We start from the raw sequence: 24,692 nt of genomic DNA, 5'->3' as shown, positions 1-24,692 counted from the left end.
TCCCCAGTTTGGGTAGCACACTCCTCCTGGGAGCCCAGTGGGTTAGGGGTTGATGATAGTGCCAGGGGCATGGGGTCCTGTGTACTGAAGATCCGGAGTGTCCTCTGCTGTCCCCTGCCTGGTGATTGATGGTCCCGACGGGCCACTTCTCTGCCTGAGCTGCCGCAGTTGCTGAGAATGGGTATTAATATTAATTGGGACTAATTAGTTGGATAAATCAATCCACCCCCAGAGAGCAGCAGCAGCTCCTCCCTGACTGATAGGAGGAAGTCTGGGCTAATGTGGTGAACTGCATGATGGGAGAGGACTCCTGAAGTGCTGAGGCCCCATCTGTGGGCAGCGGTGCCCTAGGAGCGTTTCACCGTGCTGTCCGTGGCTGAGTGTGTGTGACTGTGTATGTGGTGGTGTATGCACCTAACAGCCTGTGAGTGCACTGTACGGCAGCTTCCTCTGGTTGAAACAGTCTCTGTAGAAAGGAGGAAAGCAGCTCATGCAACCTGGGGGGGGGGGGGTGGACAAACTCCACATCTGGACAAGGTGTGACTTGGAAGATTTTCTTTTAAATTTATTCATATTACATCTCAATTGTTATCCCATCCCTTGTATCCTCCCATTCCTCCCTCCCTCCTGCTTTCCCCCTACTCCCTTCCCTTATGATTGTCACTGAGGGGGACCTCCTCCCCCTGTATATGGTCCTAGGGTATCAAGTCTCTTCTTGGTAGCCTGCTATTCTTCCTCTGAGTGCCACCAGGTCTCCCCATCCAGGGGACGTGGTCAACGGGGTGGGCTTCTTGGTGATGCAGCTGCCTTTGAGTCATCCCCGTGCCTGTAAGTAACCCTTCACCTACACTCCTGTAGTAACCCCAATAAAAACTCATGGTTCCCAAAGCTGGACTTTGGTGAAATTGTTACTGTAGTCTGCTGTGGGCTCCCTTTCAGGCTGAGTAGATGTATGTGAGTGTAGGCTCTGTTTCTTAGCAATTAAACTTTATTATACAACCCAACTAGTTTACACAAAAGGGTTAAAGAGAAACAAGAGTGAACCTTCTGGTATCCGTTCCACGGGATGGGCCCGTAGGTGTCTCTGGCCTGCACGCGGGTCTGGCCTATTTGCTGATCCTTTTCCCCATCCACATGCGCTCAAGCCCAGTCTGAACCTGTTACTCCTCTCTGTCCTCTCCGCCTGCCTGTCTCTCACGCGCAAGGGGAGGTCTCCTTCTCCCATTGAGGGTCCATTAGAAACACAGTGGTCCAGGTGGAGTCACCAGGTCCGCTTCCTGAATTCCAGGCCCAGGATGGCTCCACCCAGTCTATCTCAAGGTTAATCTTAGGGAGTATCCGTGGTGTGTCCAAGGGCAAAGCCCGCTAAGACTGCTTTCACCTGTGACAAAGCTTACAATCCTCCCACGTGGGTTGTGTAAGCACAGTATGTTCTGTGTTACTGCTTGGAGTGTGTGTGTCATGATGTGCAACTGAGGTTTATCCGAACGTTTGCCAAGTGTGTAAAATGTCTGATAGTTGGGGACAGTTGATTTCTTGAGGGGTTTTGTTCCCGGTTGGTGTGCGTGGAGTCACTGAGGTATGCAGCTACCAGCTGGGTACCCACAGGGATGTGTGTCTGGTTGGCTGGGGGAGAGGAGCAGTTTGGAAGAGGTCATCTATCTCTAGGCTCATGGCTCTTAGCTGTTGTTTTTAAATTGCCTAATAATTGCCCCATGTCGAGCTCCACTTGTAGCTGTTAAAATACCGGTATGGCCTAATAATGTTTATTATCAGGCCTATAATTATTATTACGGCAGTATAACTTGTTAGCAATCAATCAAGATATAGCCTTAGTTAACCTGGGGCAGGGCAGACATTAATCCTCTAAACTACTTCCCTTAGTGGGGCAAGTAGGAGATCCCTGCCCTAACCCCATGCCATCTGCTTCTAGTAATTTCTATCAAGCTACCTCCCATCCATAATCCCAAATACTTGCTAATGTTCTTCATCTGGGCCGGATTCTCCATCCATGCTGGCCATGTGCTTCTCTTTCACCTAATGCATGGTGGCCTTCCTTCTCCTCCCCTCTGGTCTCTCTCTCCCAAGATTCTCTCCGTCTCCCCCAAGCCTGGGAACCTTAGCCCCGCCTATCCCATTTGCCTTGCCTAGATGCGATGGCCTTTTATTAATTAGCATCAAAATACAACAGGCCAACCCCCAACACTTAGCCCTTTGTTCTCCCCACTAGAAAGCCATGCAGGTCTACCTTGGATGGCTTCCTAGTCTGGTCACCCTCCAACAGAAATGCCCTTAAGACCTTACATTATACCCTTGGACGTCCCAGGCAAGGAGGAAAGTCAAAGTCTCAAACAAACTCAATTCAGCTCAGTGTTGCAAAATTGCACAGGACTCTGAACAATCTACCCAGGAGATTTCTCTGGCTCTTTCTTTCTTCTGGGCCACATAGTTATTATATAAAGATGAAGTCAGGTAAAACACCTGCCATGCAAGTGTAAGAACCTGAGTTCGAATCCCCAGAAGCTGTGTAAAGCTGAGCGCAATGGCACATTCTGTAATCCTTGTGTTCCTATGGCAAAATGGGAGATGAGAGGAGACTCCCAGAATCCCTCAGGCCCGCTGGTGTGGTATATACAGAGGACACCTGCCCTCTCCACCAGGCTGGCCTCCAACTCTTTGGTTTTGGTTCAAGCAATCCCTTTGACTTCTTAAGTCCCTGGCTGGGACTACAGAGACACACCACCACGTCTGGCTTTAATTCTTCTCTTTGACATTACTGATCTTTCCCTTGGGATGAATCCTCTCTCTGCTTTTTGCTGAACCAGCAGCTTTTATTCTCATAGGCTTCTGGTTCTTCCTGTACAGCTCAGCACTTGCACACTCAGGCACCTCTGTTGTCAGCTAAGTCTAGGCAGTTTCGGTAGCATGTTGTAATAAATGGTGTTGACCCCATGAGAGGTTATATACAGTGGCAATGTGGCCTCTATGACTTCATTTCCCTGAATTGAAGTCCTAAGTTAGACGCTAATATTTTAAAGAATCACTCTGCCTTTATTTGCTCATCTCTATAATGGGCTGAGCATATTCATTACAGAATTGTTTTGTTGTTGTTGTTGTTGTTTTTCCTGACAGGGTCTCTCTGTGTAGCCTTGGCTGTCCTGGACTCACTTTGTAGACCAGGCTAGCCTCGAACTCACAGCGATCTGCCTGCTTCTGCCTCCTGAGTGCTGGGATTAAAGGCGTGCGCCACCACGCCCGGCTCATTACAGAGTTTTAACATTTATGTGTACAAGTGTTTTGCTTACGTGTATGCCACGCACCACTTGCGTGCCCGGTGCCTGCGGAAGCTGGAAGAAGACGTAAGCTTTCCTGCACCTGGAGTTATGAACTGTCATGTTGGTGCAGGGACTCACACTGTGTTTTCTGAAAGAGCAACAAGTGCTTTTAGCCCCTGGAGCTAAATGTACATAAATGTACAGATGTGAGCAGTGTACACAAGTCCTGTGGAGTGATAATTCTCACTTTAAACGGAAAGCTAATGTCCGTGACCAGCGGGTTTTAGTGGTGAGGATTTTGTTGTTTTGTTTTGAGATATACTCACATGGAGCCTATGCTGTATATGAACTTACTAAGCAGCCAGAGGCAACCTTGAACTCCAAATCCTTCACATCTCAAGTGCTAAGATCATGGGTGTGTATGCCCCCACAGCCAGCTCCAGAGTGGGTTTCACATGTTTTTTACGAAACTTGTTAGCAATGAAACTTTGTTGGACTTCCCCCTGCCCCCATTTGCTGGAACGTCTGCCCGCCCTGCTAGCAGAGGGGCAGCTTTGCCATGTCCCTGTAGTAGCCCCAAGAACACTGCCTGGCCCACTCTTCCCAAAGGCCTCAGAGGCTACCGTGCATGAACTAGAGGGGAGCCTTATACAAGGGGTCCAGGCCAACACAAAAGATACTTGGTCATGGACGTGCCTCCTGTCCAGGTACTTCTGTGGGAACAAGGACTGGTCCTGGTGCTGGTGCTGGTGCTGGTGCTGGTGGTGAGCCTGTGGACTAATGAGTGCTGGGACAGTTTCTGCCAGGGCTTGCTAGGGCTTGTTAGCCCAGGGAGCAGGTTGGGGGTGGGTACAGACTAGCCATTGACAGTTCCTTAAGGATTCAAGGGTTATACCTAGAGGGTTTCTAGAACATTCCTGCTGGGCTTAGCTCTTTTCTTGGTGAATTATTATGAGGAGCCATAGTTTAGTCATTGGCACAGCTGTGGAGGTATGTTCTAGCTGAACAGTAGCCTGTCCCACAGGGATTCTTCTCTGGGTCTGGTGAGATTCTTGGGGCACACAGGTTGTGGCTATCTAAGCAGAAGCACGGGAGTTGAGCGGTTTGGCAGGTGAACGGAGAGTCTTTTAGTAGAAGTCCTAGAGAGAGATGGCCAAGGAGGAGAAGAGCCCCTTGCAGTGCCTGACACCTGGTAAGGGCTTCCCCCAACAAGGCTTCCCCAAGAGCCATAGCAGATAGCAGTTAAGGTACAAATAGCCTGGACAGAAGAATTAACCCCTTTGTTACCAATTGGCTGACAGGAATCCTTTTGTTTTGTCCAGATAGAAACTGTGAGTAGGCAAAGAGAAATTCCTTCAGTAAGTGCCTGTCTTAGTTAGGGTTTTATTGCTGTGAAGAGACACCATGGCCGTGGCTACGCTTCTAAAAGAAAACGTTTAACTGGGGCTGGCTTCCAGGTTCGGAGGCTCAGTCCATTATCATCATGGGGGAGGCATAGCAGCACATAGGCAGACACGGCAGCGCGAGAGAAGGAGCCAAGTGTTCTACATCCGGATCAGCAGGCAGCAGGAAGAGAGTGACACTAGGTCTGGCTTGAGTTTCTGAAACTCAAAGGCCACCCCACCCTCACCCCCCAACCTCCAGCCCTCAGCCCCCTACCCCTCAGCCCCCACCCCCCTACCCCCGAGACACACTTCTTCCGAGACCACACCCACTCCAGCAAGGCCACACCTCCTAATAGTGCCACTCCCTATGAGCCTATGGGGGCCATTTTCACTGAAACCAGTACAGTGCCCAAGATAGACATAGAGGCTGATAGCTCCAAACTCCAAATGAGTGGCCTGTAACTCAAGTCAAAAAAACAAAAAACAAGTAGGAGGCGGGCATGGTGGTGCACGCCTGTAATGCCAGCACTCGGGAGGCAGAGGCAGGTGGATCACTGTGAGTCTGAGGCCAGCTTGGTCCACAAAGTGAGTCCAGGACAGCCAAGGCTACACAGAGAAACCCTGTCTTGAAAAACCAACAAAACAAAACAAAACACCCCAAAAAACAAAAAACAAAAAACCCCAAATCCAACAAACAAACCAAATAAAATGAGTAGGGTATTGAGATATTTACCTGTAATCCCAGGACCCTGTAGGGGCTGAAGCAGGAGAATTGCCCAAGGACGAGAGAGTGGAGTTTGCCAGGCATAGTGGCACACACCTTTAATCTCAGCACTCAGGAGGCAGAGGCAGGTGGAATGCTGTGAGTTCAAGGCCAGCCTGGTCTACAAAGTGAGTCCAGGACAGCCAAGAGAAACCTTGTTTAAAAAACAAAAACAAAAGAGGGAGAGAGAGAGAGAGAGAGAGAGAGAGAGAGAGAGAGAGAGAGAGAGAGAGAGAGAAAAGACGAGACCTATCCTAGGCCTAGGGTAGATGGAATGGTAATGACGCTTAGGAAGAGCCACATGACTCAGAACTGTTACCATATTTTAGCCATTGGCTGAGGTTAGACAAACCAGACAAGGGCATCATAGTCAAGGCAAAGGAAATCGAGGCAGGGAATAGGGAGGAGGCAGAACCACTGTGGGATGTGCACAGAGCGTGATGCTCCGGGGTTGGAGACAATCTCCCATAGGTTCATCTATTTGAACACTTGGTCCCCAGCTGGTGGTGCCACTTTGGGAGGCTATAGAGCCTTTGCAGGCTCTGCTATTGGGGTTGGTAAATGGAGGACTCCTTTGTGGCATAGCCCATCCCTAGTTCTGGCTTGAGTTTTCATTCTGCTTTAAACTGCTGGTGCAATGTAACCAGCCAGCCCACACTCCTGCAGCCCCCAGCTGCTCCTGCTACTATGTCATCTTGCCATGATGGACCGGACCCTCTCGAATCACGGCCCAAATAAATCCTCCCACCCTTAAACTGCTTCTTTTGAAGAGCCAGAGTGAGACCGATCAGATCGCTACTGTTAAAATCCCAGTATCAGCCCTTAAACCCCACTCAAAGATTTGAGATGGAACAATACTGTTGTGCCTGGATCTCTAGATCCCCAAAGACCACCAGGAGTCCAAAGCCATATGCAAAAGCAAGGAGCCTTTATTTCTGCAGAAGTCCAGAGTGCAGGGATCACCGTTTAGACAGAATGACGGCCTCCAGGTGAGCTCACAGGCTCATTTTAAAAGGCATTCAGGGGAATTCCAAGGGAGGGGTTGGTGACCTTTAACACAATCGGAGCATTCAAACTGAAAAAGCATGGGCCGACTAAAAAGGTGTGGGCAACCTTAGTCAGTCATATTTCCAGACCAGCAATAAACTAACCTTAAGGAAGCTTACCTTGATGGGCGTGGTGGCACACGCCTTTGATCCCAGCACTTGGGAGGCAGAGGCAGGCAGATCTCTGTGAGTTCGAGGCCAGCCTGGTCTATAAAGTGAGTCCAGGACAGCCAGAACTACAAGAGAAACCCTGTCTTGGAAAAGCAGAAAAAAGAAAGAAAGAAAGAAAGGAATCTTATCTTCCTCCAGTCAGGTGGTTAGGCCATCCCTGTTTGGCTTCTGTTTTCTGTGGGAGTCCCATTAACTGCTGAGCTTAATTCTGAGGAATGGAGCCTCAGGCCTGCTCCAAGCTAACAAGAAACAGATGCCTAAACCGGGCATGGTGGCGCACGCCTTTAATCCCAGCACTCGGGAGGCAGAGGCAGGCAGATCTCTGTGAGTTCGAGGCCAGCCTGGTCTACAAAGCAAGTCCAGGACAGCCAAGGCTACACAGAGAAACCCTGTCTCGCAAAAACCAAACCAAACCAAAACAAGACAAAACAAAACAAACAAACAAACAAACAAAAAACACAAAAAACAAAACAAGAAATGGATGCCGGTCATGGAGTAGGCTAGACTTATTTAACGAGGCCTCCTCAAGAGTTGAGAGGGGGGCCGGGCGTGGTGGCGCACGCCTTTAATCCCAGCACTTGGGCAGGCGGATCGCTGTGAGTTCGAGGCCAGCCTGGTCTACAAAGTGAGTCCAGGACAGCCAGGGCTACACAGAGAGACTCTGTCTCGAAAAACCAAAAAAAAAAAAAAAAAAGAGTTGAGAGGGAATGAGAGGCTAGGACGTTGCTAAAAGGCCCATGGCTAGAGTCACACACAACACTGGCCCTGCCTCCACAGGCACTGCCACTCCCAGGTAGAGTGACACAGACAGGAGTCTCCTAGAAGCCTTTAAAAGGGCTGCGAGCTCTCTCTCAGGGCCGCTGCCGTTCTCTACAGATGGCTGACCCCCGCAGACAGGCTGTTTCTGCAGAATAAATGTTCTTTGTTTCTTCATACTGTTTTGAGTGTGGGGTCTTCCTTCAGCAATTTTCGGACCTTTACGCTTTCAGGTGTTTTTATCACGGGGACAAGAAAATTCATAAAGGAGATTGGTACTGCAAAGTGCGGTTGTTGCTGTGACCATTTGGTTTATGAGCCTTTGTGACCAGTTTTGTAGACTGTGGACGAATCTGAGGCTACAGGCTAGAAAAGCCTGAGAATGCTAGCAGCAGAGGGTATAGCTCTGTGGGAGTGACTATGGACAGTAAAGAGTGTGCTTATGTGACTTCAGAGGGGAACAAGGATTTTACTGAGAATTGGATAGAAGCTACTCATGTTACATTCTGACAGAGCACTTGTCTGCACTCTGAGCATCTACAGGATGGCTGGCCGGATGGCTCAGCAGGTGGAGGCACTTGTCATCGAGCCTGACAAACTGAGTTTGATCCTTTGAACCCACAAGGTGGAAGGAGACAACTGATTCCCACAAGCTGTCCTCTGACCCTCACAAGTGTTGGCGGCTTTTCCCTTCCCACCCACAGAAATACATAAACGAAACTTTTCATGAGACTGAATTAAAAAGAAATGGGCTAATTCGTTTGGTGGGGAAAATGTTAAGACAGCACAGCATCCACGTTATGATATGGTGTATTTTTTTTTTCTTTTGATGAATGAGACAATTTATTAACACAGCATCCTTTGTTCTAATGCTTCCTGTTGGCAGCTGCCACCTGTCCAGCGATCCTGTCTAGATCTCTCTGTCCCTGAGGTGTTAGCTTGTGGCCCCCATCTTGGTCCTTTTCTACCATTTTCAGCCCCTCCAGGGCTTGGAGGACCCAGTGGGCCACACTCCTGGAGCCTCTGCTGAAGTGGCTGGGCCTGACACCGTTTCTCTGCCGTCCTCCATAGATCTTGGTCATGGAGCCAACCCCTGCACCGCTCCGGAGAGACAGGCGCCGTGCTGTGGAAGCAGCTCGTGTGGAGAGCCAGTTCTCATCAGAGAGGGCAAGCTCTTTATGTTTGGTCAGCTTGACTGTGTCCACGCATCCGGGGACTTTCAGCTTCCCGGACTTTTTGAGGAAGGCTGCCAGAGCTCTGACGAACTCCTGCTGGTTAACGTCTTCTATGGTAACTCCAGCCATCGAGCGGCCTCCGAGCTGCCAGCCAGGGGAAAAGGCATGGTATTGTTTTTATTTACCACCTTTAGACAGGTTTATAGAGAAAGCAAAGACCCCAAAATGTGCCATTTGGCAAGCAAAGGAGTATATGCATAAAGTTGTGGGCAGGATAGATAAGGTGAGTTTTGGCAAAGTAGTTTTGTTGTTGTTGTTGTTGCTTTGTTTTTGTTTTTGTTCTTTTTCCGGACAGGGTCTCTCTGTATTAGCCTTGGTTGTCCTGGAGTTACTTTGTAGACCAGGTTGGCCTCGAATTTACAGCAATCCACCTGCCTCTGCCTCCCTAGTGCTGGAGTAAAGGCGTGCACCTGGCTTGGCAAAGTAGTTTTAATTGTGAAAGAAATTAGTACAATTAAGGAAAAACTGAGTCCTTTGCACTGGGACAATGGGAATAGTGCCTTGAGGGCAATAGTGCTCAAGGGTGTGAAACTGGAGCTCATCCCTTTGGAAGGAGCGCCTGAACAGTAAGGGACTCAAGAGTCCCTTGCTCGGCCTGGAGAGATGGCTCATCAGATAAGAGCACTGTCTGCTCTTCCAGAGGTCCTGAGGCCAGTTCCCAGCAACCACACGGTGGCTCACACCCATCTATACTGGAATCTGATTCCTTCTTCTGGCAGGCAGGTGTACATGCAGATAGGGCACTCATAGGCATAAAATAAATAAAACCTTTAAAAAAAAAAAGGAGTACCTTGCTTAAGATTCAAAACCTAGCCAGGCGTGGTGGCACACACCTTTAACCCCAGCACTCGGGAGGCAGAGGCAGGCAGATCTCTATGAGTTGAAGGCTAGCCTGGGCTACAAAGTGAGTCCAGGACAGCCAAGGCTACACAGAGAAACCCTGTCTTGAAAAACAACAACAACAACAACAAAACAAAAAACAAAACAAAACAAAAGACTCACAACCTTTCTGATTTAGCTGCAGACACTTGGCGGCTGCTCTCAGTACCCAACAGACCAGGGTGTATTATAAGCTGGCAGCAGAACTTTGTGCCCCTGTCCACAGGCTGCTGGTTTTTCAGGCATGCCAAACTGAAGAGTCATTGGGGTCATGGCGGCTTGCCCCAAGTCTCCAGAAAGTTGCCAAGGCTAGACAGCGCGTAACAGGGCCTGATTCCCTTCCTGAAGACCCTGAATGAGAATGAAGCTGAATCCTAGGTTGCAATAGAGCTTCCTGTGTGCTGGGAATGCCAAAGACATGGAACACCTGCCAAGGAAAGGTACGGGCAAAGAATGGAGCCAGCCCAAGAGAGAGGCAGGCAGCAGGGCTGTAGGCCCGCAAGGTTCTTCAAACCCGCTGGATCCAGGTGATGGCATCGGGGTTCTGGACGTGGAAGGCAGGGTATGGTGTTTGCCCAGCTGCGTTTTAATCTTGTTTTGGTCCGGTCTTAGCTTGCTGTATCTTCTTGTTCCTCCCTTTTGAGACAGGAATGTCTACTTAGTACTGCTGTATACTTGAAGTGTGTAACTTGGTTTTTGGGTTTGTGAGGCCTCATGTGAAGAGTTTGCCTGGAGTTTGAGAAGCGGCTTTGGACTGGGGCACAATGTTGGGACTGTAGAGCTGTATTGGGACTGTAGAGTTGTGTTGGGACTGTAGAGTTGTGTTGGGACTGTAGAGTTGTGTTGGGACTGTAGAGTTGTATTGGGACTGTAGAGTTGTGTTGGGACTGTAGAGTTGTATTGGGACTGTAGAGTTGTATTGGGACTGTAGAGTTGTGTTGGGACTGTAGAGCTGTATTGGGACTGTAGAGTTGTGTTGGGACTGTAGAGCTGTATTGGGACTGTAGAGTTGTGTTGGGACTGTAGAGTTGTGTTGGGACTGTAGAGTTGTGTTGGGACTGTAGAGTTGTGTTGGGACTGTAGAGTTGTATTGGGACTGTAGAGTTGTGTTGGGACTGTAGAGTTGTATTGGGACTGTAGAGTTGTGTTGGGACTGTAGAGTTGTATTGGGACTGTAGAGTTGTGTTGGGACTGTAGAGTTGTGTTGGGACTGTAGAGTTGTATTGGGACTGTAGAGTTGTATTGGGACTGTAGAGTTGTGTTGGGACTGTAGAGTTGTGTTGGGACTGTAGAGTTGTGTTGGGACTGTAGAGCTGTATTGGGGCTTTGGGAGTCAGATAGCGCATGAAATGGCTATGAGTCCTTAGAGGTCAGGTGAGGAATATTACATTGCTCTTTTCAGATATTCTGTCAACAACAGTGAGAAGGAATATAAAAGGTCACGCTAAGATCCTTGGAACTGGGCTGTCTGGTTTTGGATCTTCTGTTGTGTGTCTTTGGACCAACAGCTTTCCAGCCCAGGTGCCCTCTTCACAGCAAAACCAGATAACAATGTTTCCTACTAGCAGGGCTACCGCAAGAAGTCATATGAGCTATCATAGGGGAGATATTAGGGGTAGGGCTAGCACATACGGAATGTTATGGCACATTTTGTGATAATCTTACATGTGATTATCATTATGATAATATTATCAGAACTTGGATGTGAGGGAAGGGTCCAGGATGGTTCTGAGGCTTGTTGCTTTGGTGACATGACATCAATTAGAGGTTTGAAGAACAACCTTTTTAGAAATATAATACATCTGAGGGCACCTTTGGGTACATGGGTCGGTGAGGAAGTCTAGGGTCTGAAGCCAGGGCTCAAGTCTGACTGCTTAGGTCCCCTAGTAGGTGTGGGCTGGTAGAGAGAGAGAGAGAAGGCCGTACTCTGAGAGATGCTAAGGCCACACCCTGAGGAATGCTACCATCCCAAGAGACTGAGAAGGATCCACTAGACTCTAGCAACCAGAGGGCCCAGAAGGGCTTTCATGTTGCCTTGGAGACAGACTAGGTATGCTTTTGGTGTTATGGATAAGCGCAGGAGCATGTGCTAAGCATGCAGGCATGAGTACAGCGTTGTCCAATCATGGTGTGTGCTGTGCAGAGTGTGCAGTGGGCCTGAAGTCGTAGGTCTTTGCTCTCTGCTCACCCCATTCCAAATTTTCCGGAGCCAGGCCTGAGCCCCAAGTTTGACCTGGACTTGCTCCTGGAAATGCTGGCCCAGAAGCCCATAGCCTGGAGAGTTGAATCTAGAGAGCATCCTCTGTAGAGGATGGTAGGGTCAGGACCCTAGCTTGGGACTCTGGGTAGGAAGTCACTTGTTCTACTTAGAATCTTTTTTTTTTTAATCCTAGGATGCTTATTACACAACCTTGATCTTTGATGTGGTATCAAGCATGGGCATCAGGCCCTCTAAACTTTTTGAACTCATAGCGACGGGGATCAGCTACAAGCAAGGTCTGACGATACTGGATGAGGATGTCTTTGATCTCTTTCTTAGAAGCTTCATCCATATATTTTTGGCAATAAGCCGCCAGGGCTTTGGAGATGGACTGTCAGATAGCATGAATTTGGGCCATATGACCACCACCCTTCACATGGACACGGATATCCACACCAGCAAACCGCTCCTGGCCCAAATGCAGAACAGGCTCTAGTAGTTTGCTGTGCAGCATGCACAGCACGATCATCTCTAGGGGACGGCTGTTTACCTTGACCAGCCTGTTTCCTTGTTGGCAGTGCGCCACAGCTGTCGCTGTCTTCTTGCTTCCAAAGGTCTGCGTGGACTGCAGCGGAGTAAGAACACAAGGTCCCCACCATGAGGTGCCACCGGAAAAGGGTCTACTTAGAATCTTTAAGGGACAGTTGTGACTCTGATGCTGGGGCTAGCTTGGGAGGGGACACATGCTGCAGTTCTGTTCTGAGCCAAGGATATAGGAAGAACTAAGTCAGCGAATGCCCTGGCATGGCTCTGACCCTGTCCGGGCCTGGTGTCTCATCTCTTCATTGTTTCTAGTCACTGAAGGTAGTCCATGAGGTGAGCTACCAGGTGGATTTCCTGGAGGAAGGTGAAGAGCAACTGAAGGCCCTAAAGTGGTTTGAGGAGAATGAGAGAAGCTCTCTCTACAGTGTCCCCATCAACCTCAAGAACACTTGTGACTACATGGCGAGCTCACTTGTATGTCTGAGGTATATGTGTTTACATGGGCTACTGACACCTGTAAGCATCTGAGATTGTGACATTGACTAAGTTACTTAACCAAAGATGTATGAACTCAGCCAGGAGTGGTGGTACACGCCTTTAATCCCAGCAAGTAGAAGGCAAGGATGTCTGAGTTTGAGACCAGCCTGGTTTACACAGTGAGTTTCAGGCCAGCCAGGGATACACAGTGAAATCCTGTCTTTAAAGAGAAAGAAAGAGGAGGCTGGAGAGATGGCTCAGTGTTTAAGAGCACTGGCTGCTTTTTCTAGGGGACCTGGGTTCAATTCCCGGCACCCACATGGCAAAACACCAATGCACATAGGATTTTAAAAAATCATTTAAGGGGGGGACTGGAGAGATGGCTCAGCCAGTTGATAGTACTGACTGCTCTTCCAGAGGTCCTGAGTTCAATTCCCAGCAACCACATGGTGGCTCACAACCATCTGTAATAGAATCTGATTCCCTCTTCTGGTGTGCATGAAAAACAATGTTCATAAACATAAAATAAATAAACCTAAAAACAAAACAAAAAGTCATTAAAATGATCTTATGCTAGCATTTATTTTGGCTCACAGTTCTAGAATGCAATCAATCATAATGGGCAGGTCACAGCTGCAGCTGCTTGAGGCAGCTGGTCACGTGGCATCCACAGCTGAGACACAGAGGGTAAGGAGTGCTGTTGACCTGATAGGTTTTTCTTTGTCATTAGGTCAAGGGTTCCAACTCACTGAATGGTGCCACATGGTTAGGGTAAGGTCTTTCCAGCTCCGTGGAGAGCATCTCCAACCCAACGAATGATGCCACCTCAGTGGAGAGCATCTCTTACAGGCACATCTGGAAACACATCGTTTTGGTGTCTAGGTCCTGTCAAGTTAACAGACACAGTTGACCATCACAGGCACCACAGATAGGCCAGACTCCCAGATTCTCCATGCTAATGTGCTAAGCGGTCCTTGTCTCAAGCAGACTTGTGACTTTCCTGGGTTTCTAAAGTTGGTCTCCCTTATTAGAGTTGTGCTCTCTCTAGGGTCTTCCAGCAAGCCGGAGTGTTGGAAAGATTCGTAGAGTGAGGTCAGTGAGTCTCCTGTCCACAGGGTTGTCCATGGTGGATAGGAATTGAAGATCATGTCTTTAGAGTTCATATCCACGCAGGGAGGGGCTTAGACTTTGCAATTAGGTTGTTTGTTTTTCTTTCAGTAATGGTCTCGAGCTGGCCTCAAAGTCCTGGGCTCGTGAGTAGCTAGGACTAAAGGTGCATGCCACTGTTCCCAGATTGGCTAGGTTTTAAGGTCATGGCTGTTAGGGGGAGGGAAGCCTTGGGCTTGAAGCCAAGGTTAGAGGATCTGTTTTGGACTTCGGTTTGCTGCTTGGCTTGGCCGGTGATGGCGTGAGTTAGGTGCTGCTTGAACTGAGATGTTTCCAACTAGGGAAAGAAACCTGTGGCTTTTGCGGGGAGACCTCGAGTCCCTGTGGCAATCATTTTTAGCTTACATTCAATTTAAAATTTATTTTTAGCTGAGTGTGGTGGCGCACGCTTGTAATCCCAGCACTCGGGAGGCAGAGGCAGGCGGATTGCTGTGAGTTTGAGACCAGCCTGGCCTACAAAGTGAGTCCAGGATAGTCAAGGCTACACAGAGAAACTCTGTCTTGAAAAACTAAAAAAGAAAAAAAAAAAGATTTTTAGTCAAGTAATAATTTATAAATAATGGGTCTCCATTTGAAAGTAACTTGATTAATTTTTGTTTTGTTTTTTTGCTTTTTTCGAGGCAGGGTTTCTCTGTGTAGCCTTGGCTGTCCTAGACTCACTTTGTTGACCAGGCTGGCCTCGAACTCACAGCGATCTGCCTGCCTCTGCCTCCTGAGTGCTGGGATTAAAGGTGCGTGCCACCATGCCCAGCATAACTTGATTAATATTTTACTTGATAATTGCTTCCACAATAAAAATATAGGATAAATCTTTAGAATTTAAAAAATATATTTTATTACTTTATTCATATTACATCTAAATTGTTATCCCATTCCTTGTATCCTCCCATTCCTCCCTCCCTCCCATTTTCCCCTAACTCCCCTCCCCTATGACTGTGACTGAGGGGGACCTCCTCCCCCTGTATATGCTCATAGAGTATCAAGTCTCTTCTTGGTAGCCTGCTATCCTTCCTCTGAGTGCCACCAGAAAGTGGGACAGAGGGGAAGACTGCCTATTGGGACTCTAGGTGAGAGAAGCAAGGGAGAATGGGGGAAATAGAAGGATCCAGAGGGTCCTAGAAACCTACAAGAAGAACATTATGATGGGCGGATCTGGGCCCAGGGGTCCTGCTCAAACTATGGCACCAGCCAAGGACAATACATGTAGTAAACTTTGAACTCTGACCTGGATCTAGCCAATGGACAGGACATTCTCCACAGTTGAGTGGAGAGTGGGGACTGACTTTCACACATACTCTGGTGCCCCATATTTGTCCACGTCCCTTGGATGGGGAGGCCTGATGGCATTTAGAATTTATAGAATATATATTTCTATCATATATTAGTGACCTCTTCTTGTGACAAAACGCCTGGTAAAAGCAGCTTCCTGGAAGAAGGGCTATCTTGGCTTACTGTTTTGAGGGCACACAGTCTATCCTGGTGGGAGGTGTGGCAGCGGGATTGAAGGGCAAATCTATTCATGCTGATTAGCAGTCCAGAAGCAGAAAGAACAGGAAAGGGGCCAAGAAAGGCTTGCTCCCCATCTACAATCTACTTCCTCCATCAAGACTCCACCCACCAGAGGCTACACAGCGCCACCATCTGGGGATGAAGCGTGCCAACACATGAGCTTATGGAAGACAGTTTAACCTCCAAATCGCAACACACCACCTGGGGATTTCCATCTCTTGGCAGGTCACTCTGCTTCTACTCTGAGTAGCCACTGATCTTGTCACCATGGGCAGAAATGTCTAGGGTCTCACATAAATGAAATAAAAAGCATGAGGATTTTGTGTCCGGCTTCTTTCATTTAGCATATCCATTATTCATTTGCTCTTATGTGCTCTCTGCTTCCCCCAACTCGGAACACAGGTCAGGACAGAACGGTGCTTGGGGCATTCTTGAGTCTCCCACACGGGTGCTGATGTCAAAGACTCTGCCCTTTGCAGGATGAAACCCAACTCCAAACCCAGACTGCATTTCTCCCCTGGTCTTAAGAACATAGCCTCCTGGCTCCCTCCGCACTCTCTGGCCCACCCTTCACAAGAGTGACAGCTGCAGAGCAACTTTTTCAAGGCAGGATTGCACAGCACACCGCCCCCTTCCCGCCCCCCCCCCCCCCCCCAGATTCCAGTACACAGGAGGACTCGGACTACACTCTCTGCCACCGCTGCTTGTAGCTTTGGAAAAGCCACTTAACCTGTCTGCCACCCCTGCTTCTTCGTTTCAATTCAGGAGATAGTAATCTCCACCTTACATGAGGGAAGAGAAGTCAGAGACCACCCCACTAGTGGATGCTGAGTAAAGCTCCTACAATTCTAACTCCTACTAATTCCCGCCTCCTTGCACTCTGGGTGACTGGGAGAAAACCTAGGTTAGGCAGATCCGGCCATCGGGAGTCATGCAGCTATTCCAGACCTGCGGTTCTGGAAAGTACCGGCAGGGGGCACTCACTCACAGTCTTACCTGAGTCTAGTTCTGATTTCCTGAGCTTTTTGTCTGCCTTTCTGTAGAAAGCATCTCCTACCTGAGCCTGCAGGACATCTGAACTTCTCCACGGATAAAGGTGAGGAGAAATTGGCTTTCTACAAGGGCTAAAACCAGGACGATACTGTCGAAAGTTCCCAGGAGGTGCGTTTTCTCCATACCTCCCCACGGCCCCTTCAGTCCTGGCGAGAGCCTGTAGAGGCTGGTCATTCTCACTGCTTCTTACTCTTTCTCTCTTCTGGTAAAGCTTTACTCTGTCCCTGAAACCACACTGTTTGATCTGTGCCAGCCCTGGTCAGGAGGAAATTGTAAAACCAGGGCTAGTTTGGTAAAGAGGCTTGCTGCTAATCCTGATGACCCAAGTTTGATCCCGGAGGCCCACGTAAGTGAAAGGAATACCTTGTCCTCTGACTTCTACACATTTTGTGGCATGCAAACACACACACACACACACACATTAATTATTAATTAAAGGGAGAAAAAAAAAACCCAGCAGAATCAGCCATCTTTTTGGTACTTGGGGAGGAAGTAGGTAGAGCCTAGAGGCCGGGAGAGTGAGGCACTGTGAATCTTCCTGGTCAGGAGTTACCACTTCCCTGAACTGAATGTTGCTCTCTGCAGGCACGTCTGTGGATCTCCATTTCTTCACCAGGAAAATGGGACTCAAAATATGCGCTTTGAAGGGTCGTACCGAAAGTTAACACAGAAGATGAAGCAATGTCAGGAGGCCCTTGTGTGGGGGATGATCAGTGAATTCTAGGACTACTTCAGAGGGAATAGCATCAGCTTGTTTAAGTGCAGGGTCTAAAATAAACCAGAGACAGAGAGAAAGGGAAAGACAGGTGTGATTTCAGCACAAGTTACCCAGTACAGCATCTGACTTGAATTCTGAGAAATAACAATAAAGATGCTATCTGAGGTTTGATCAGATAGGAGCCTATCTTTCTCTTTCTTAGGAGCTGCTCGAAAGAGTGTGTGTGTGTGTGATGTATGTGGTGTGTGTGATGTGTGGTGTGTGTGTGATGTATGTGTTGTATGTGTGTGTGATGTATGTGTTGTGTGTGATGTATGTGTTGTGTGTGATGTGTGGTGTGGTGTGTGTGGTATGAGTATGTGTGTTGTGTGTTATGTATGTAGTATGAATATGTGTGTTGTGTGTATTATGTGTATTGTGGTATGTGTGGTATATGTGTGTGTTGTATATGTGTTGTGTGTGGTCTATGTGTGTTATGTGTGTGGTGATGGTGTGTGTGTTTGTGTGATGTGTGTGTGTGTGGGTGGGTATGTGTGGTGTGTATGTGATATATGTGTGTGTGATGTTGTCTGTGGTGTATGTGTGGTTTGTGTGATGTGTGTGTGTGTGTGTGATGTGTCTGTGGTGTTGTATTGTGGTGTGTGGTGTGTTTGAGTGGTATATGTGTGTATGGCTTGTGTGAGTATGTGATGTGTATGTGGTATGTGTGGTGTGTGTTTATTAAGTCCCAGTGAGGAAACTGAGGCACAGGCAGCATGCCTCCATTCAGGGACTGGACCTAAGTGATACAACCAGCTGAAGATCATCATCTGGATGATCTGGTCCTGGAGGCCAAGGCAACTGACAAGTACATGTGACATCATCATGAAGCAGTAGAAAAGTGTTTGAATTCCTGTATGATGTATGGGTCTCATGACAGAGAGACACAGCCCTTGCGCTCTTTTTTTAAATTGTTATTTATAAGCCGGGCGTGGTGGCGCACGCCTTTAATCCCAGCACTCGGGAGGCAGAGGCAGGCGGATCGCTGTGAGTTCGAGGCCAGCCTGGTCTACAAAGTGAGTCCAGGACAGGCAAGGCTACACAGAGAAACCCTGTCTCAAAAAACCAAAAAAAAAAATTGTTATTTATTATTATGAATACAATGCTCTGTCTGCATGTATACCCACAGTCTAGAAGAGAGCATCAGATCACATTACAGATGGTTGTGAGCCACCACGTGGTTGCTGGAATTGAACTCAGGACCTCTGGAGGAGCAGTCAGTGCCCTTAACCTCTGAGCCATCTCTCCAGCCCTTGCCCTTATGTTCTTGAGTCTATGGCATCAAGACAATGCCTTCTCTGTGGAAATGGAATCTGGCCAGAAATTTGTCGTTGGTTATATTTACCTTGCTGTTCGAAGGAGTCTCGTGTCTGTATATCATCATTATGGTCAGCGTTTTGCACAGGGACTGTGTTTTCCACGATAACCTAGGGAATGGTAGATGAATCAACAGTCTTCTCAGATTTCACTGAGATCTGAGAAAAGTCAGAACTCAGAGCCAGGACATCTCACCTTCCTGGGACAAGATATTTAGACAAAGGTCAAACTTAGGCTAGGGACTGGCGCAGAGAGACAGAATGCCATAGGAAGTAATGACAACCTAACCAGAGGACGGAAGCAGGATCTGTGCCCCCAGAAGCTTCTCTCTGAAGGCCATGAACATCTGTGAGACTTCCGGTGTGTGCACCATCACTTTGCCATGAAGGAGGTGGATACCTTGGTCAAGCCAGCCGGGGACCTGACAGGCCGTCTTCCTGGACACTGTCCTGGATCCCCACTTGTCTGTCACATGTCCCCTTCTTCCGTGAATAACACACTGGCCTCTTGTCTCCTCCTTCCACAGCCTCACCAGATTGCTTTTCTCTGTGGTTTTTGTGTGGTTGTTCAGCTCACAGATTCCTCACCTTAGCCCAAGATGGAGAGAGTAGGAGCTCAGTTGATTTTTTTTCCCTTTTGATCTCTATCCCAGGTGAAGCTGTAGCAACTCCAGTTCCAGGGGACCCAGTACCCTCTTCTCTTTGAGGTCACCAGGCACAAACAGGGGGCACTTACGTACACTCAGGCAAAAGTACTCATGTACATTAAATTAAAAAAAAAAAAAAGAATTTGGCTAGTCAGGCAGTGGTGGCGCACGCCTTTAATCCCAGCACTTGGGAGGCAGAGGCAGACAGACCTCTGTGAGTTTGAGGCCAAGCCTGGTCAACAAAGTGAGTCCAGGACAGCCAAGGCTACACAGAGAAACCCTGTCTCGAAAAACAACAACAACATTTGGCTGAGAGTTCTGACAGTTTAGAGTGTCTAGGCGCAGGCTGGACAGAGCTATTGCTGGCCTTATTAAGACATTCCCGTTTCTTCAGCTCCGCTCAAGTCCAAGACCTCAGACGGTCTCAGTGAGAAGGTTGAGGGATTCCCTAGTCCAGAGCCTGCGGCCTCCGTGCCGCCTTCCAAAGCTGGTTACAACGTATGGACAACAGAGGGCAACATTGAGCTTCACACAGCCGAGCCGTGCCTTCTGCTCTCAGACCCTCTGGAAACTTCCCTTCCATTGCACAGATGGGGAAATCAGTCCTTGGAAAGTCAGAGCGGGAGGCGCGGGAACAAGTGAGGCGATTTGATATTGGGTTAAAGTTCGCATTTTTTTAAGGTAGAGGGAGTACAATTCTCTTTGGGGTGAAATTAGCTACAGGAAAGTGAGCGGGAGACACCACTTGGGAGGCTGAGTAAACAGGAAGTCCTGTCCTATTTCAGTCCTACCGTCAGGACTGGCTTTTTCTAATTCTTTGAGCTAACAAAGACTTTAACCTCTGGCCCACTAGACAGCAGCGACCTCTTGGGATGGGGTGGGGATGGGCGGGGTCCCAGACAGGGTTCCCCTATGTAGCCTTAGCTGGCCTGGACTCACTATGTAGACCCCGCTGGCCTCGATCTCAGAAAGATCCGCTTGCCTCTGCTTCCGGAGTGCTGGGATTAAAGGCATGCGCCACACGCCCCGGGCAGCAGCAGCCCCAGCAGCAGCAGCAGCAGCAGCAGCAGCAGCAGCAACAACAACAACAACGATACTTTTATCTGAAATCGCCGGATCTGTGAGACTGTGGGCAGGTCCTCCAGTTTTTCCCAGGCCTCTGTGGGGGCCTCCCTGAGGTCCCCTTGGGGGTGCACATAGGACTCTCTGGAACGGGACACTTTCTTCCCACTCTTATTCTGGCACTCGGAAGAGTGCCCATAGATTTGGGCACAGGTTTGGCTGTGTCACTCGGTGACCTTGGGCAGGTAACCTAGCTCCTCCAAACATCTCTAAGAGGACACTAAAGATCACCTGTGGCACGGAATGGGAGCCCGCAGACCCATAGAAGGTGGGGGGCAGGCGGGAGGGTCTTGGGTTCCCCCAGCTCACAGCAGTCTGTGAGGTGAGAGGCCACCTGTCTAAGTGTCCAATTCTAGAATTCTCAGGAGAGAACTGGCCCCTTGCGGGGCTGGGGGTGGGGGTGGGGGTGGGGTGGGGGTGGGGAGTCTGTGAGAGAGCATCAGGGTGGGTCATTACCTCAGAAGAATTTATTTCAGAAACAAGAAAAGTTCTTGGGAGGTGACGATCTCTACAGCCGCTAGGCCTGAGGCCTCCCACCCAGACAGCCTTTGAAAAGTAGAGGTGTTGGAATTCGGGTTTTGTATGTTTGCTGGAATGCTGGTAAGAACTATTGCCCCAGTTCCAGCCTCGGTTTCCACTTTGCGTGCGGAAGAGGTCCCCTTGTGCCCCGTCCTTGCATTCTTGTGATCTGCCAGTGCAATCCTGTCTCATCTCTGCAATCTTTCCCTCTGCCCAGTGCCCCGCTCCGCAGACAGGCGGGCAGTGCGGGCGTCTGCGCCTCCGGGGGTCCTGGACCGGAGGGCCGGGTGGTGCGGACTCAGCCGCGCCGGCCCGATCGCTCCCGCCGCGCTGCAGCTAGCTCGGCGCACGGCCGCCCCGCCTGCCGCGCCTCCCCGGGCGCCCGCATTAAAGCGCATATGCAAGCCATGAATTATCAACTGAAAGGAGTCAATTACCGGCTCTAAAAACGAGTGTCTGCGCCCGGAGCGCCCCGGGCCATCCGCCTATTTACGGAGCGATTTCCCCCGCCCGGCTAGGGAGGAGGCCTCGAGAGGTGGGGGGAGCCGAAGACACCGAGCCCTAGACTGAGGGAGAGTGGGACCCGAAAGAGGTCCAGAGGCCGGAGCGGGAGAGACAGCCACTAGGCTTGGGGTGGGGTGGCGTGCACCCCCCCTTAAAGAGTGAGGGACGGGAAGGAAGAAAGGTTGTTCCGGTCCTTCCCCTCTTCAAAGCAGTGGGTCTGAAGTGGGGTCGTAGGGACTTTCAGGCCCTGAAGGTCTGTTTAAGGGCCGATCCTTAGGAAGGGTGGCCTCCTTGGCTAGGGTCTTGAAGACAGTTCTGGTGTTAAGACCTGGATAGGGTGAGAGGAGAGGGCTATGTCATTCTAGTAAGAAAGTAGGGAGCAGACTATAGCATTGTCCATGGGGACGGAGCGGGGGGGGGGGGTGGAAAGCAGGCATTAGGAACAGGGAGTCAGTGTTGGTGGATTCCGAAGTGGACAGTCTGCATTGCCCCTCAGCAGAGACAGAGTGCTTGGGAAGGTCTTTGGCCTCCTCTCTCGCTCCAGATATCTTCCTCCGGAAACGCTTTTCTTGCCTGCCTGCTGTTGTTCATCCTCGTATTCCTATTCCTGTCCCGCCTTCGCTGTAGCACACGCACACCCCCCCCCCCCGCCCTGTTTCTTAATCCAGACCTGACTTCCCTAGCAGGCAATGGGCACCGTCAGGACAGAGCCTTGTCTATCTGCCTATCTTACTCCATATCGCGTTGCCCAGGCAACTACGTAAAACTTTCAGAAGGACGGGAGGGGGGAGAGAAGGAGGGAGGGAGAGAAGGAGGGAAGGAAGAAGGGAAGGAGGGAGGGAGGAGTGAAGTAGACTGAGGAGACTTTGGCCTAGCTGTGACCAGGATAGCAGAACGCATAGACCCAAAACAGCTCTGTTTGATCAAATGGAAGACTTCAGGCTGGCACAGTGCAGGGGTGAGAGCACAGGCTAGCCCGGGGTGAGAGGTAAGAGAGGAAGCAGGGATGAGGCGGACAGGTGTCAGGGGGCCCTCAAGCATTAGTGCCAGCAATCACTACTAGAGGCTCTTGGCTTCAGGGATCCTGAAGTCCCAGACCTCCTCTGCAAGCACAAGGCAGGGAAGCCCTCAGAAACTTCTCACAGACCTATTATCCATGCTGGGGCAGGAGAAAGTCCTGGCCTTGGAGTCAAACCCAGGTTTTCTTTTCTAGGGTGCGTCTGTGGCCAGGCCTCTGACTTCCTAGCCTTAGCTTTCTTACTGCGCACATGCGAGGGATACTGTAATGCTTAGTCCTCACACTTCCGAAATAGAGCAGCCCTGCCCAGGAGCAAAAAGGTCGCCACTCCCTAAAGCACTGAAGGAGCCAAGCACCCAGCGATGAGCTATTTGCTCTTCTTACAGGAACTGGAAAATTTTAAAATCAATTTTCAGACGATGACATTCCAAGAGGAGGCTGGGATTGGGCAATGACAGCATCAAGTTTTGAAGCCAGCCTGACACACCAGAGCCCTTTTCAAGCCTGTGTCCCAGAGGCCCCTGGCTTTGGTCCATATACCTTACAAGCCCGCTAAGTCCTTCCAGTGGGCTGAGTCCAGGTCCCCGCCCCCGCCCCCCCCCCCCCCGTGTTGTGGAGTGTAGTGAGGGGCGTGGGGGGCGGTGTCACAGGAAAGCCAGGGTAGTTTCGGTCTAGCAGAGGCGGCCCCTAGAGTCCTGTTCCTGCTATTGCGTGGGTCAGGTGTCCAGCCTGAGGAGTTTGCAGCCCCGCCATGCCATTACCAGGCAGCCAGAGGGGGTGTCTGCAAGCGCCAATGCTGGGGTTCCTGAGGCCGCTTGCCTATTAGTTGCTGGTGGCTTCATGGTGATTTATTGGGGCTTCTCCATTTCCCCTTGGTCCGCTATAAACATATTTATACCACCAGAGTGACCGATAAATTTCCCTTATGAATCCCGTTATCTCCCCTATTAACCATCCGTCACCTTTTATGCGGCCACGATGGGCCAGGCCAGGGCACTAGGGCTGGGTGGGAGGCCTGCGGCCCACAACCCCTGAGCTCCCGTGAACTCTTCACCTCCCCCACCGCTCCCAGGGCAGCCGCTGCTGTTTCTGAGCCGCCTCTAGGACAAGGACAGACTGAATCAGGCTTGGGGGAGAGATGGGGGGGGGGCGCGGGTGACTTTGAAATGTGGCTTTCTCTGGGGCCTTGGCTACATGTGTGTCTGTGAGAGGGTGTCGGATCCTCTGAAACCAGAGTTACAGACAGCTGTGAGCCGCCATGTGGGTGCCCAGAACGGAAGTCAGGACCTCTGGAAGAGCAGCCAGTGCTCTTAACTGCTGAGCCATCTCCCTAGCTCCTCTCTAGGGCCTCCAGATGGGACTTCCTCTTTAGGGTTAACTTGAATCTCTTCTCCTATGCCTCTGGCTTTGCCTCCTTTCTAGTGGCTATGCATTAGGGGAGGGATTTCTGGCCCTAAATCTGGTGTTTCCAATCTGTGGACATCCTCCCCACATACCTGATGATGGGGGCGGGGAGATATTCATCTAAGGAAGTTCTGGAAAGCTTGCTAAGGGGTAGAAGAGGGAGAGAAAGGTGGGGATGAGCCTCAGTGGAGGGCTAATAAAGAGAAGAGGGCACACTGGACTTAGGAGTTACCTCCTTTTTCTTTCTTGTTGGGAACCTATTAATGGGAGTCTTGATTTTAAACGTGTGCCTGGGAAGAGGCTCAACAGTATACGAGCCAAGGGGTGGGCAGAGCCGAGGAGAGCAAAGTGTATTTAGTCTTCTGGGTTTGAGGTGCTTCCTAGTTGAGATGGAGGCTAAGCTCTCTGAAGGATGTCTAATTATTCCTATGCCTAGTAACAGTGTCCTGAGTGGTCTGCAGATGGCAGGGTGTGTGTGTGTGTGTGTGTGTGTGTGTGTGTGTGTGTGTATGTGTGTGTGTAAAGAGGATTAGGGGATCTTAGTATGCCAAGAAATAGATTCCCTCCTGACAAGAAAGTCTTTCTGGGTCTTTCTTGGATACCTCTCAAGATCCATTCATACTGTTTTCCCATACTGACACCTAGGGGAGGCAGAAGCCATTCTGGGAGAAAGGAGTCCTGGGTTCAGTCCCTACTTTGTCACTGACCCTTTCTTGGCCTCTTAGAAAACCTCTAGCTCAGACCTTGGCTTCATACTTCCCTGTTCCATGGCTGCTGTCCCTCCTTGGACCAGAACTCCTGAAGATGGGGACAGGTAGGGACAAGCAGGCCAACCAGTGGCTCTCGGTGGCTCTCCTGCATCTATTAGCTGTGTTATCAGTTTCTGTCACCTCTCACCTCTATCCTTCCCACTCTGTGCCATCACCTGTCTGTCTGTCTGTCTGTC

At 49.8% G+C, this 24,692-nt stretch overlaps 1 protein-coding gene and 1 pseudogene across 2 annotated transcripts; both read right to left on the bottom strand.

Moving 5' to 3' along the window:
- Window positions 1-8,254: 8,254 nt before the first annotated feature.
- LOC311599723 (small ribosomal subunit protein eS19-like) lies at window positions 8,255-8,724 on the bottom strand. The gene has a single exon (XM_084785719.1). It carries the CDS (start codon window positions 8,698-8,700, stop codon window positions 8,263-8,265), a length of 438 nt encoding a protein of 145 aa, XP_084641845.1. The 5' UTR covers window positions 8,701-8,724; the 3' UTR covers window positions 8,255-8,262.
- Window positions 8,725-11,995: 3,271 nt separating this feature from the next.
- On the bottom strand, window positions 11,996-16,582 carry LOC311599689 (annotated as a pseudogene). Its single transcript has 2 exons — window positions 16,464-16,582; window positions 11,996-12,390 (listed from the first exon to the last, which is right to left on the bottom strand). The product of its transcript is annotated as an uncharacterized misc_RNA (transcript).
- Between the last annotated feature and the right edge of the window lie 8,110 nt (window positions 16,583-24,692).

This window comes from Acomys minous (assembly GCF_964271855.1).
Source record: "Acomys minous genome assembly, chromosome: 6".
NCBI classification, from domain to species: domain Eukaryota; kingdom Metazoa; phylum Chordata; class Mammalia; order Rodentia; family Muridae; genus Acomys; species Acomys minous.
Note: the sequence above shows the minus strand (reverse complement) of the source record. Positions and strands in the feature narration are given on the sequence as shown.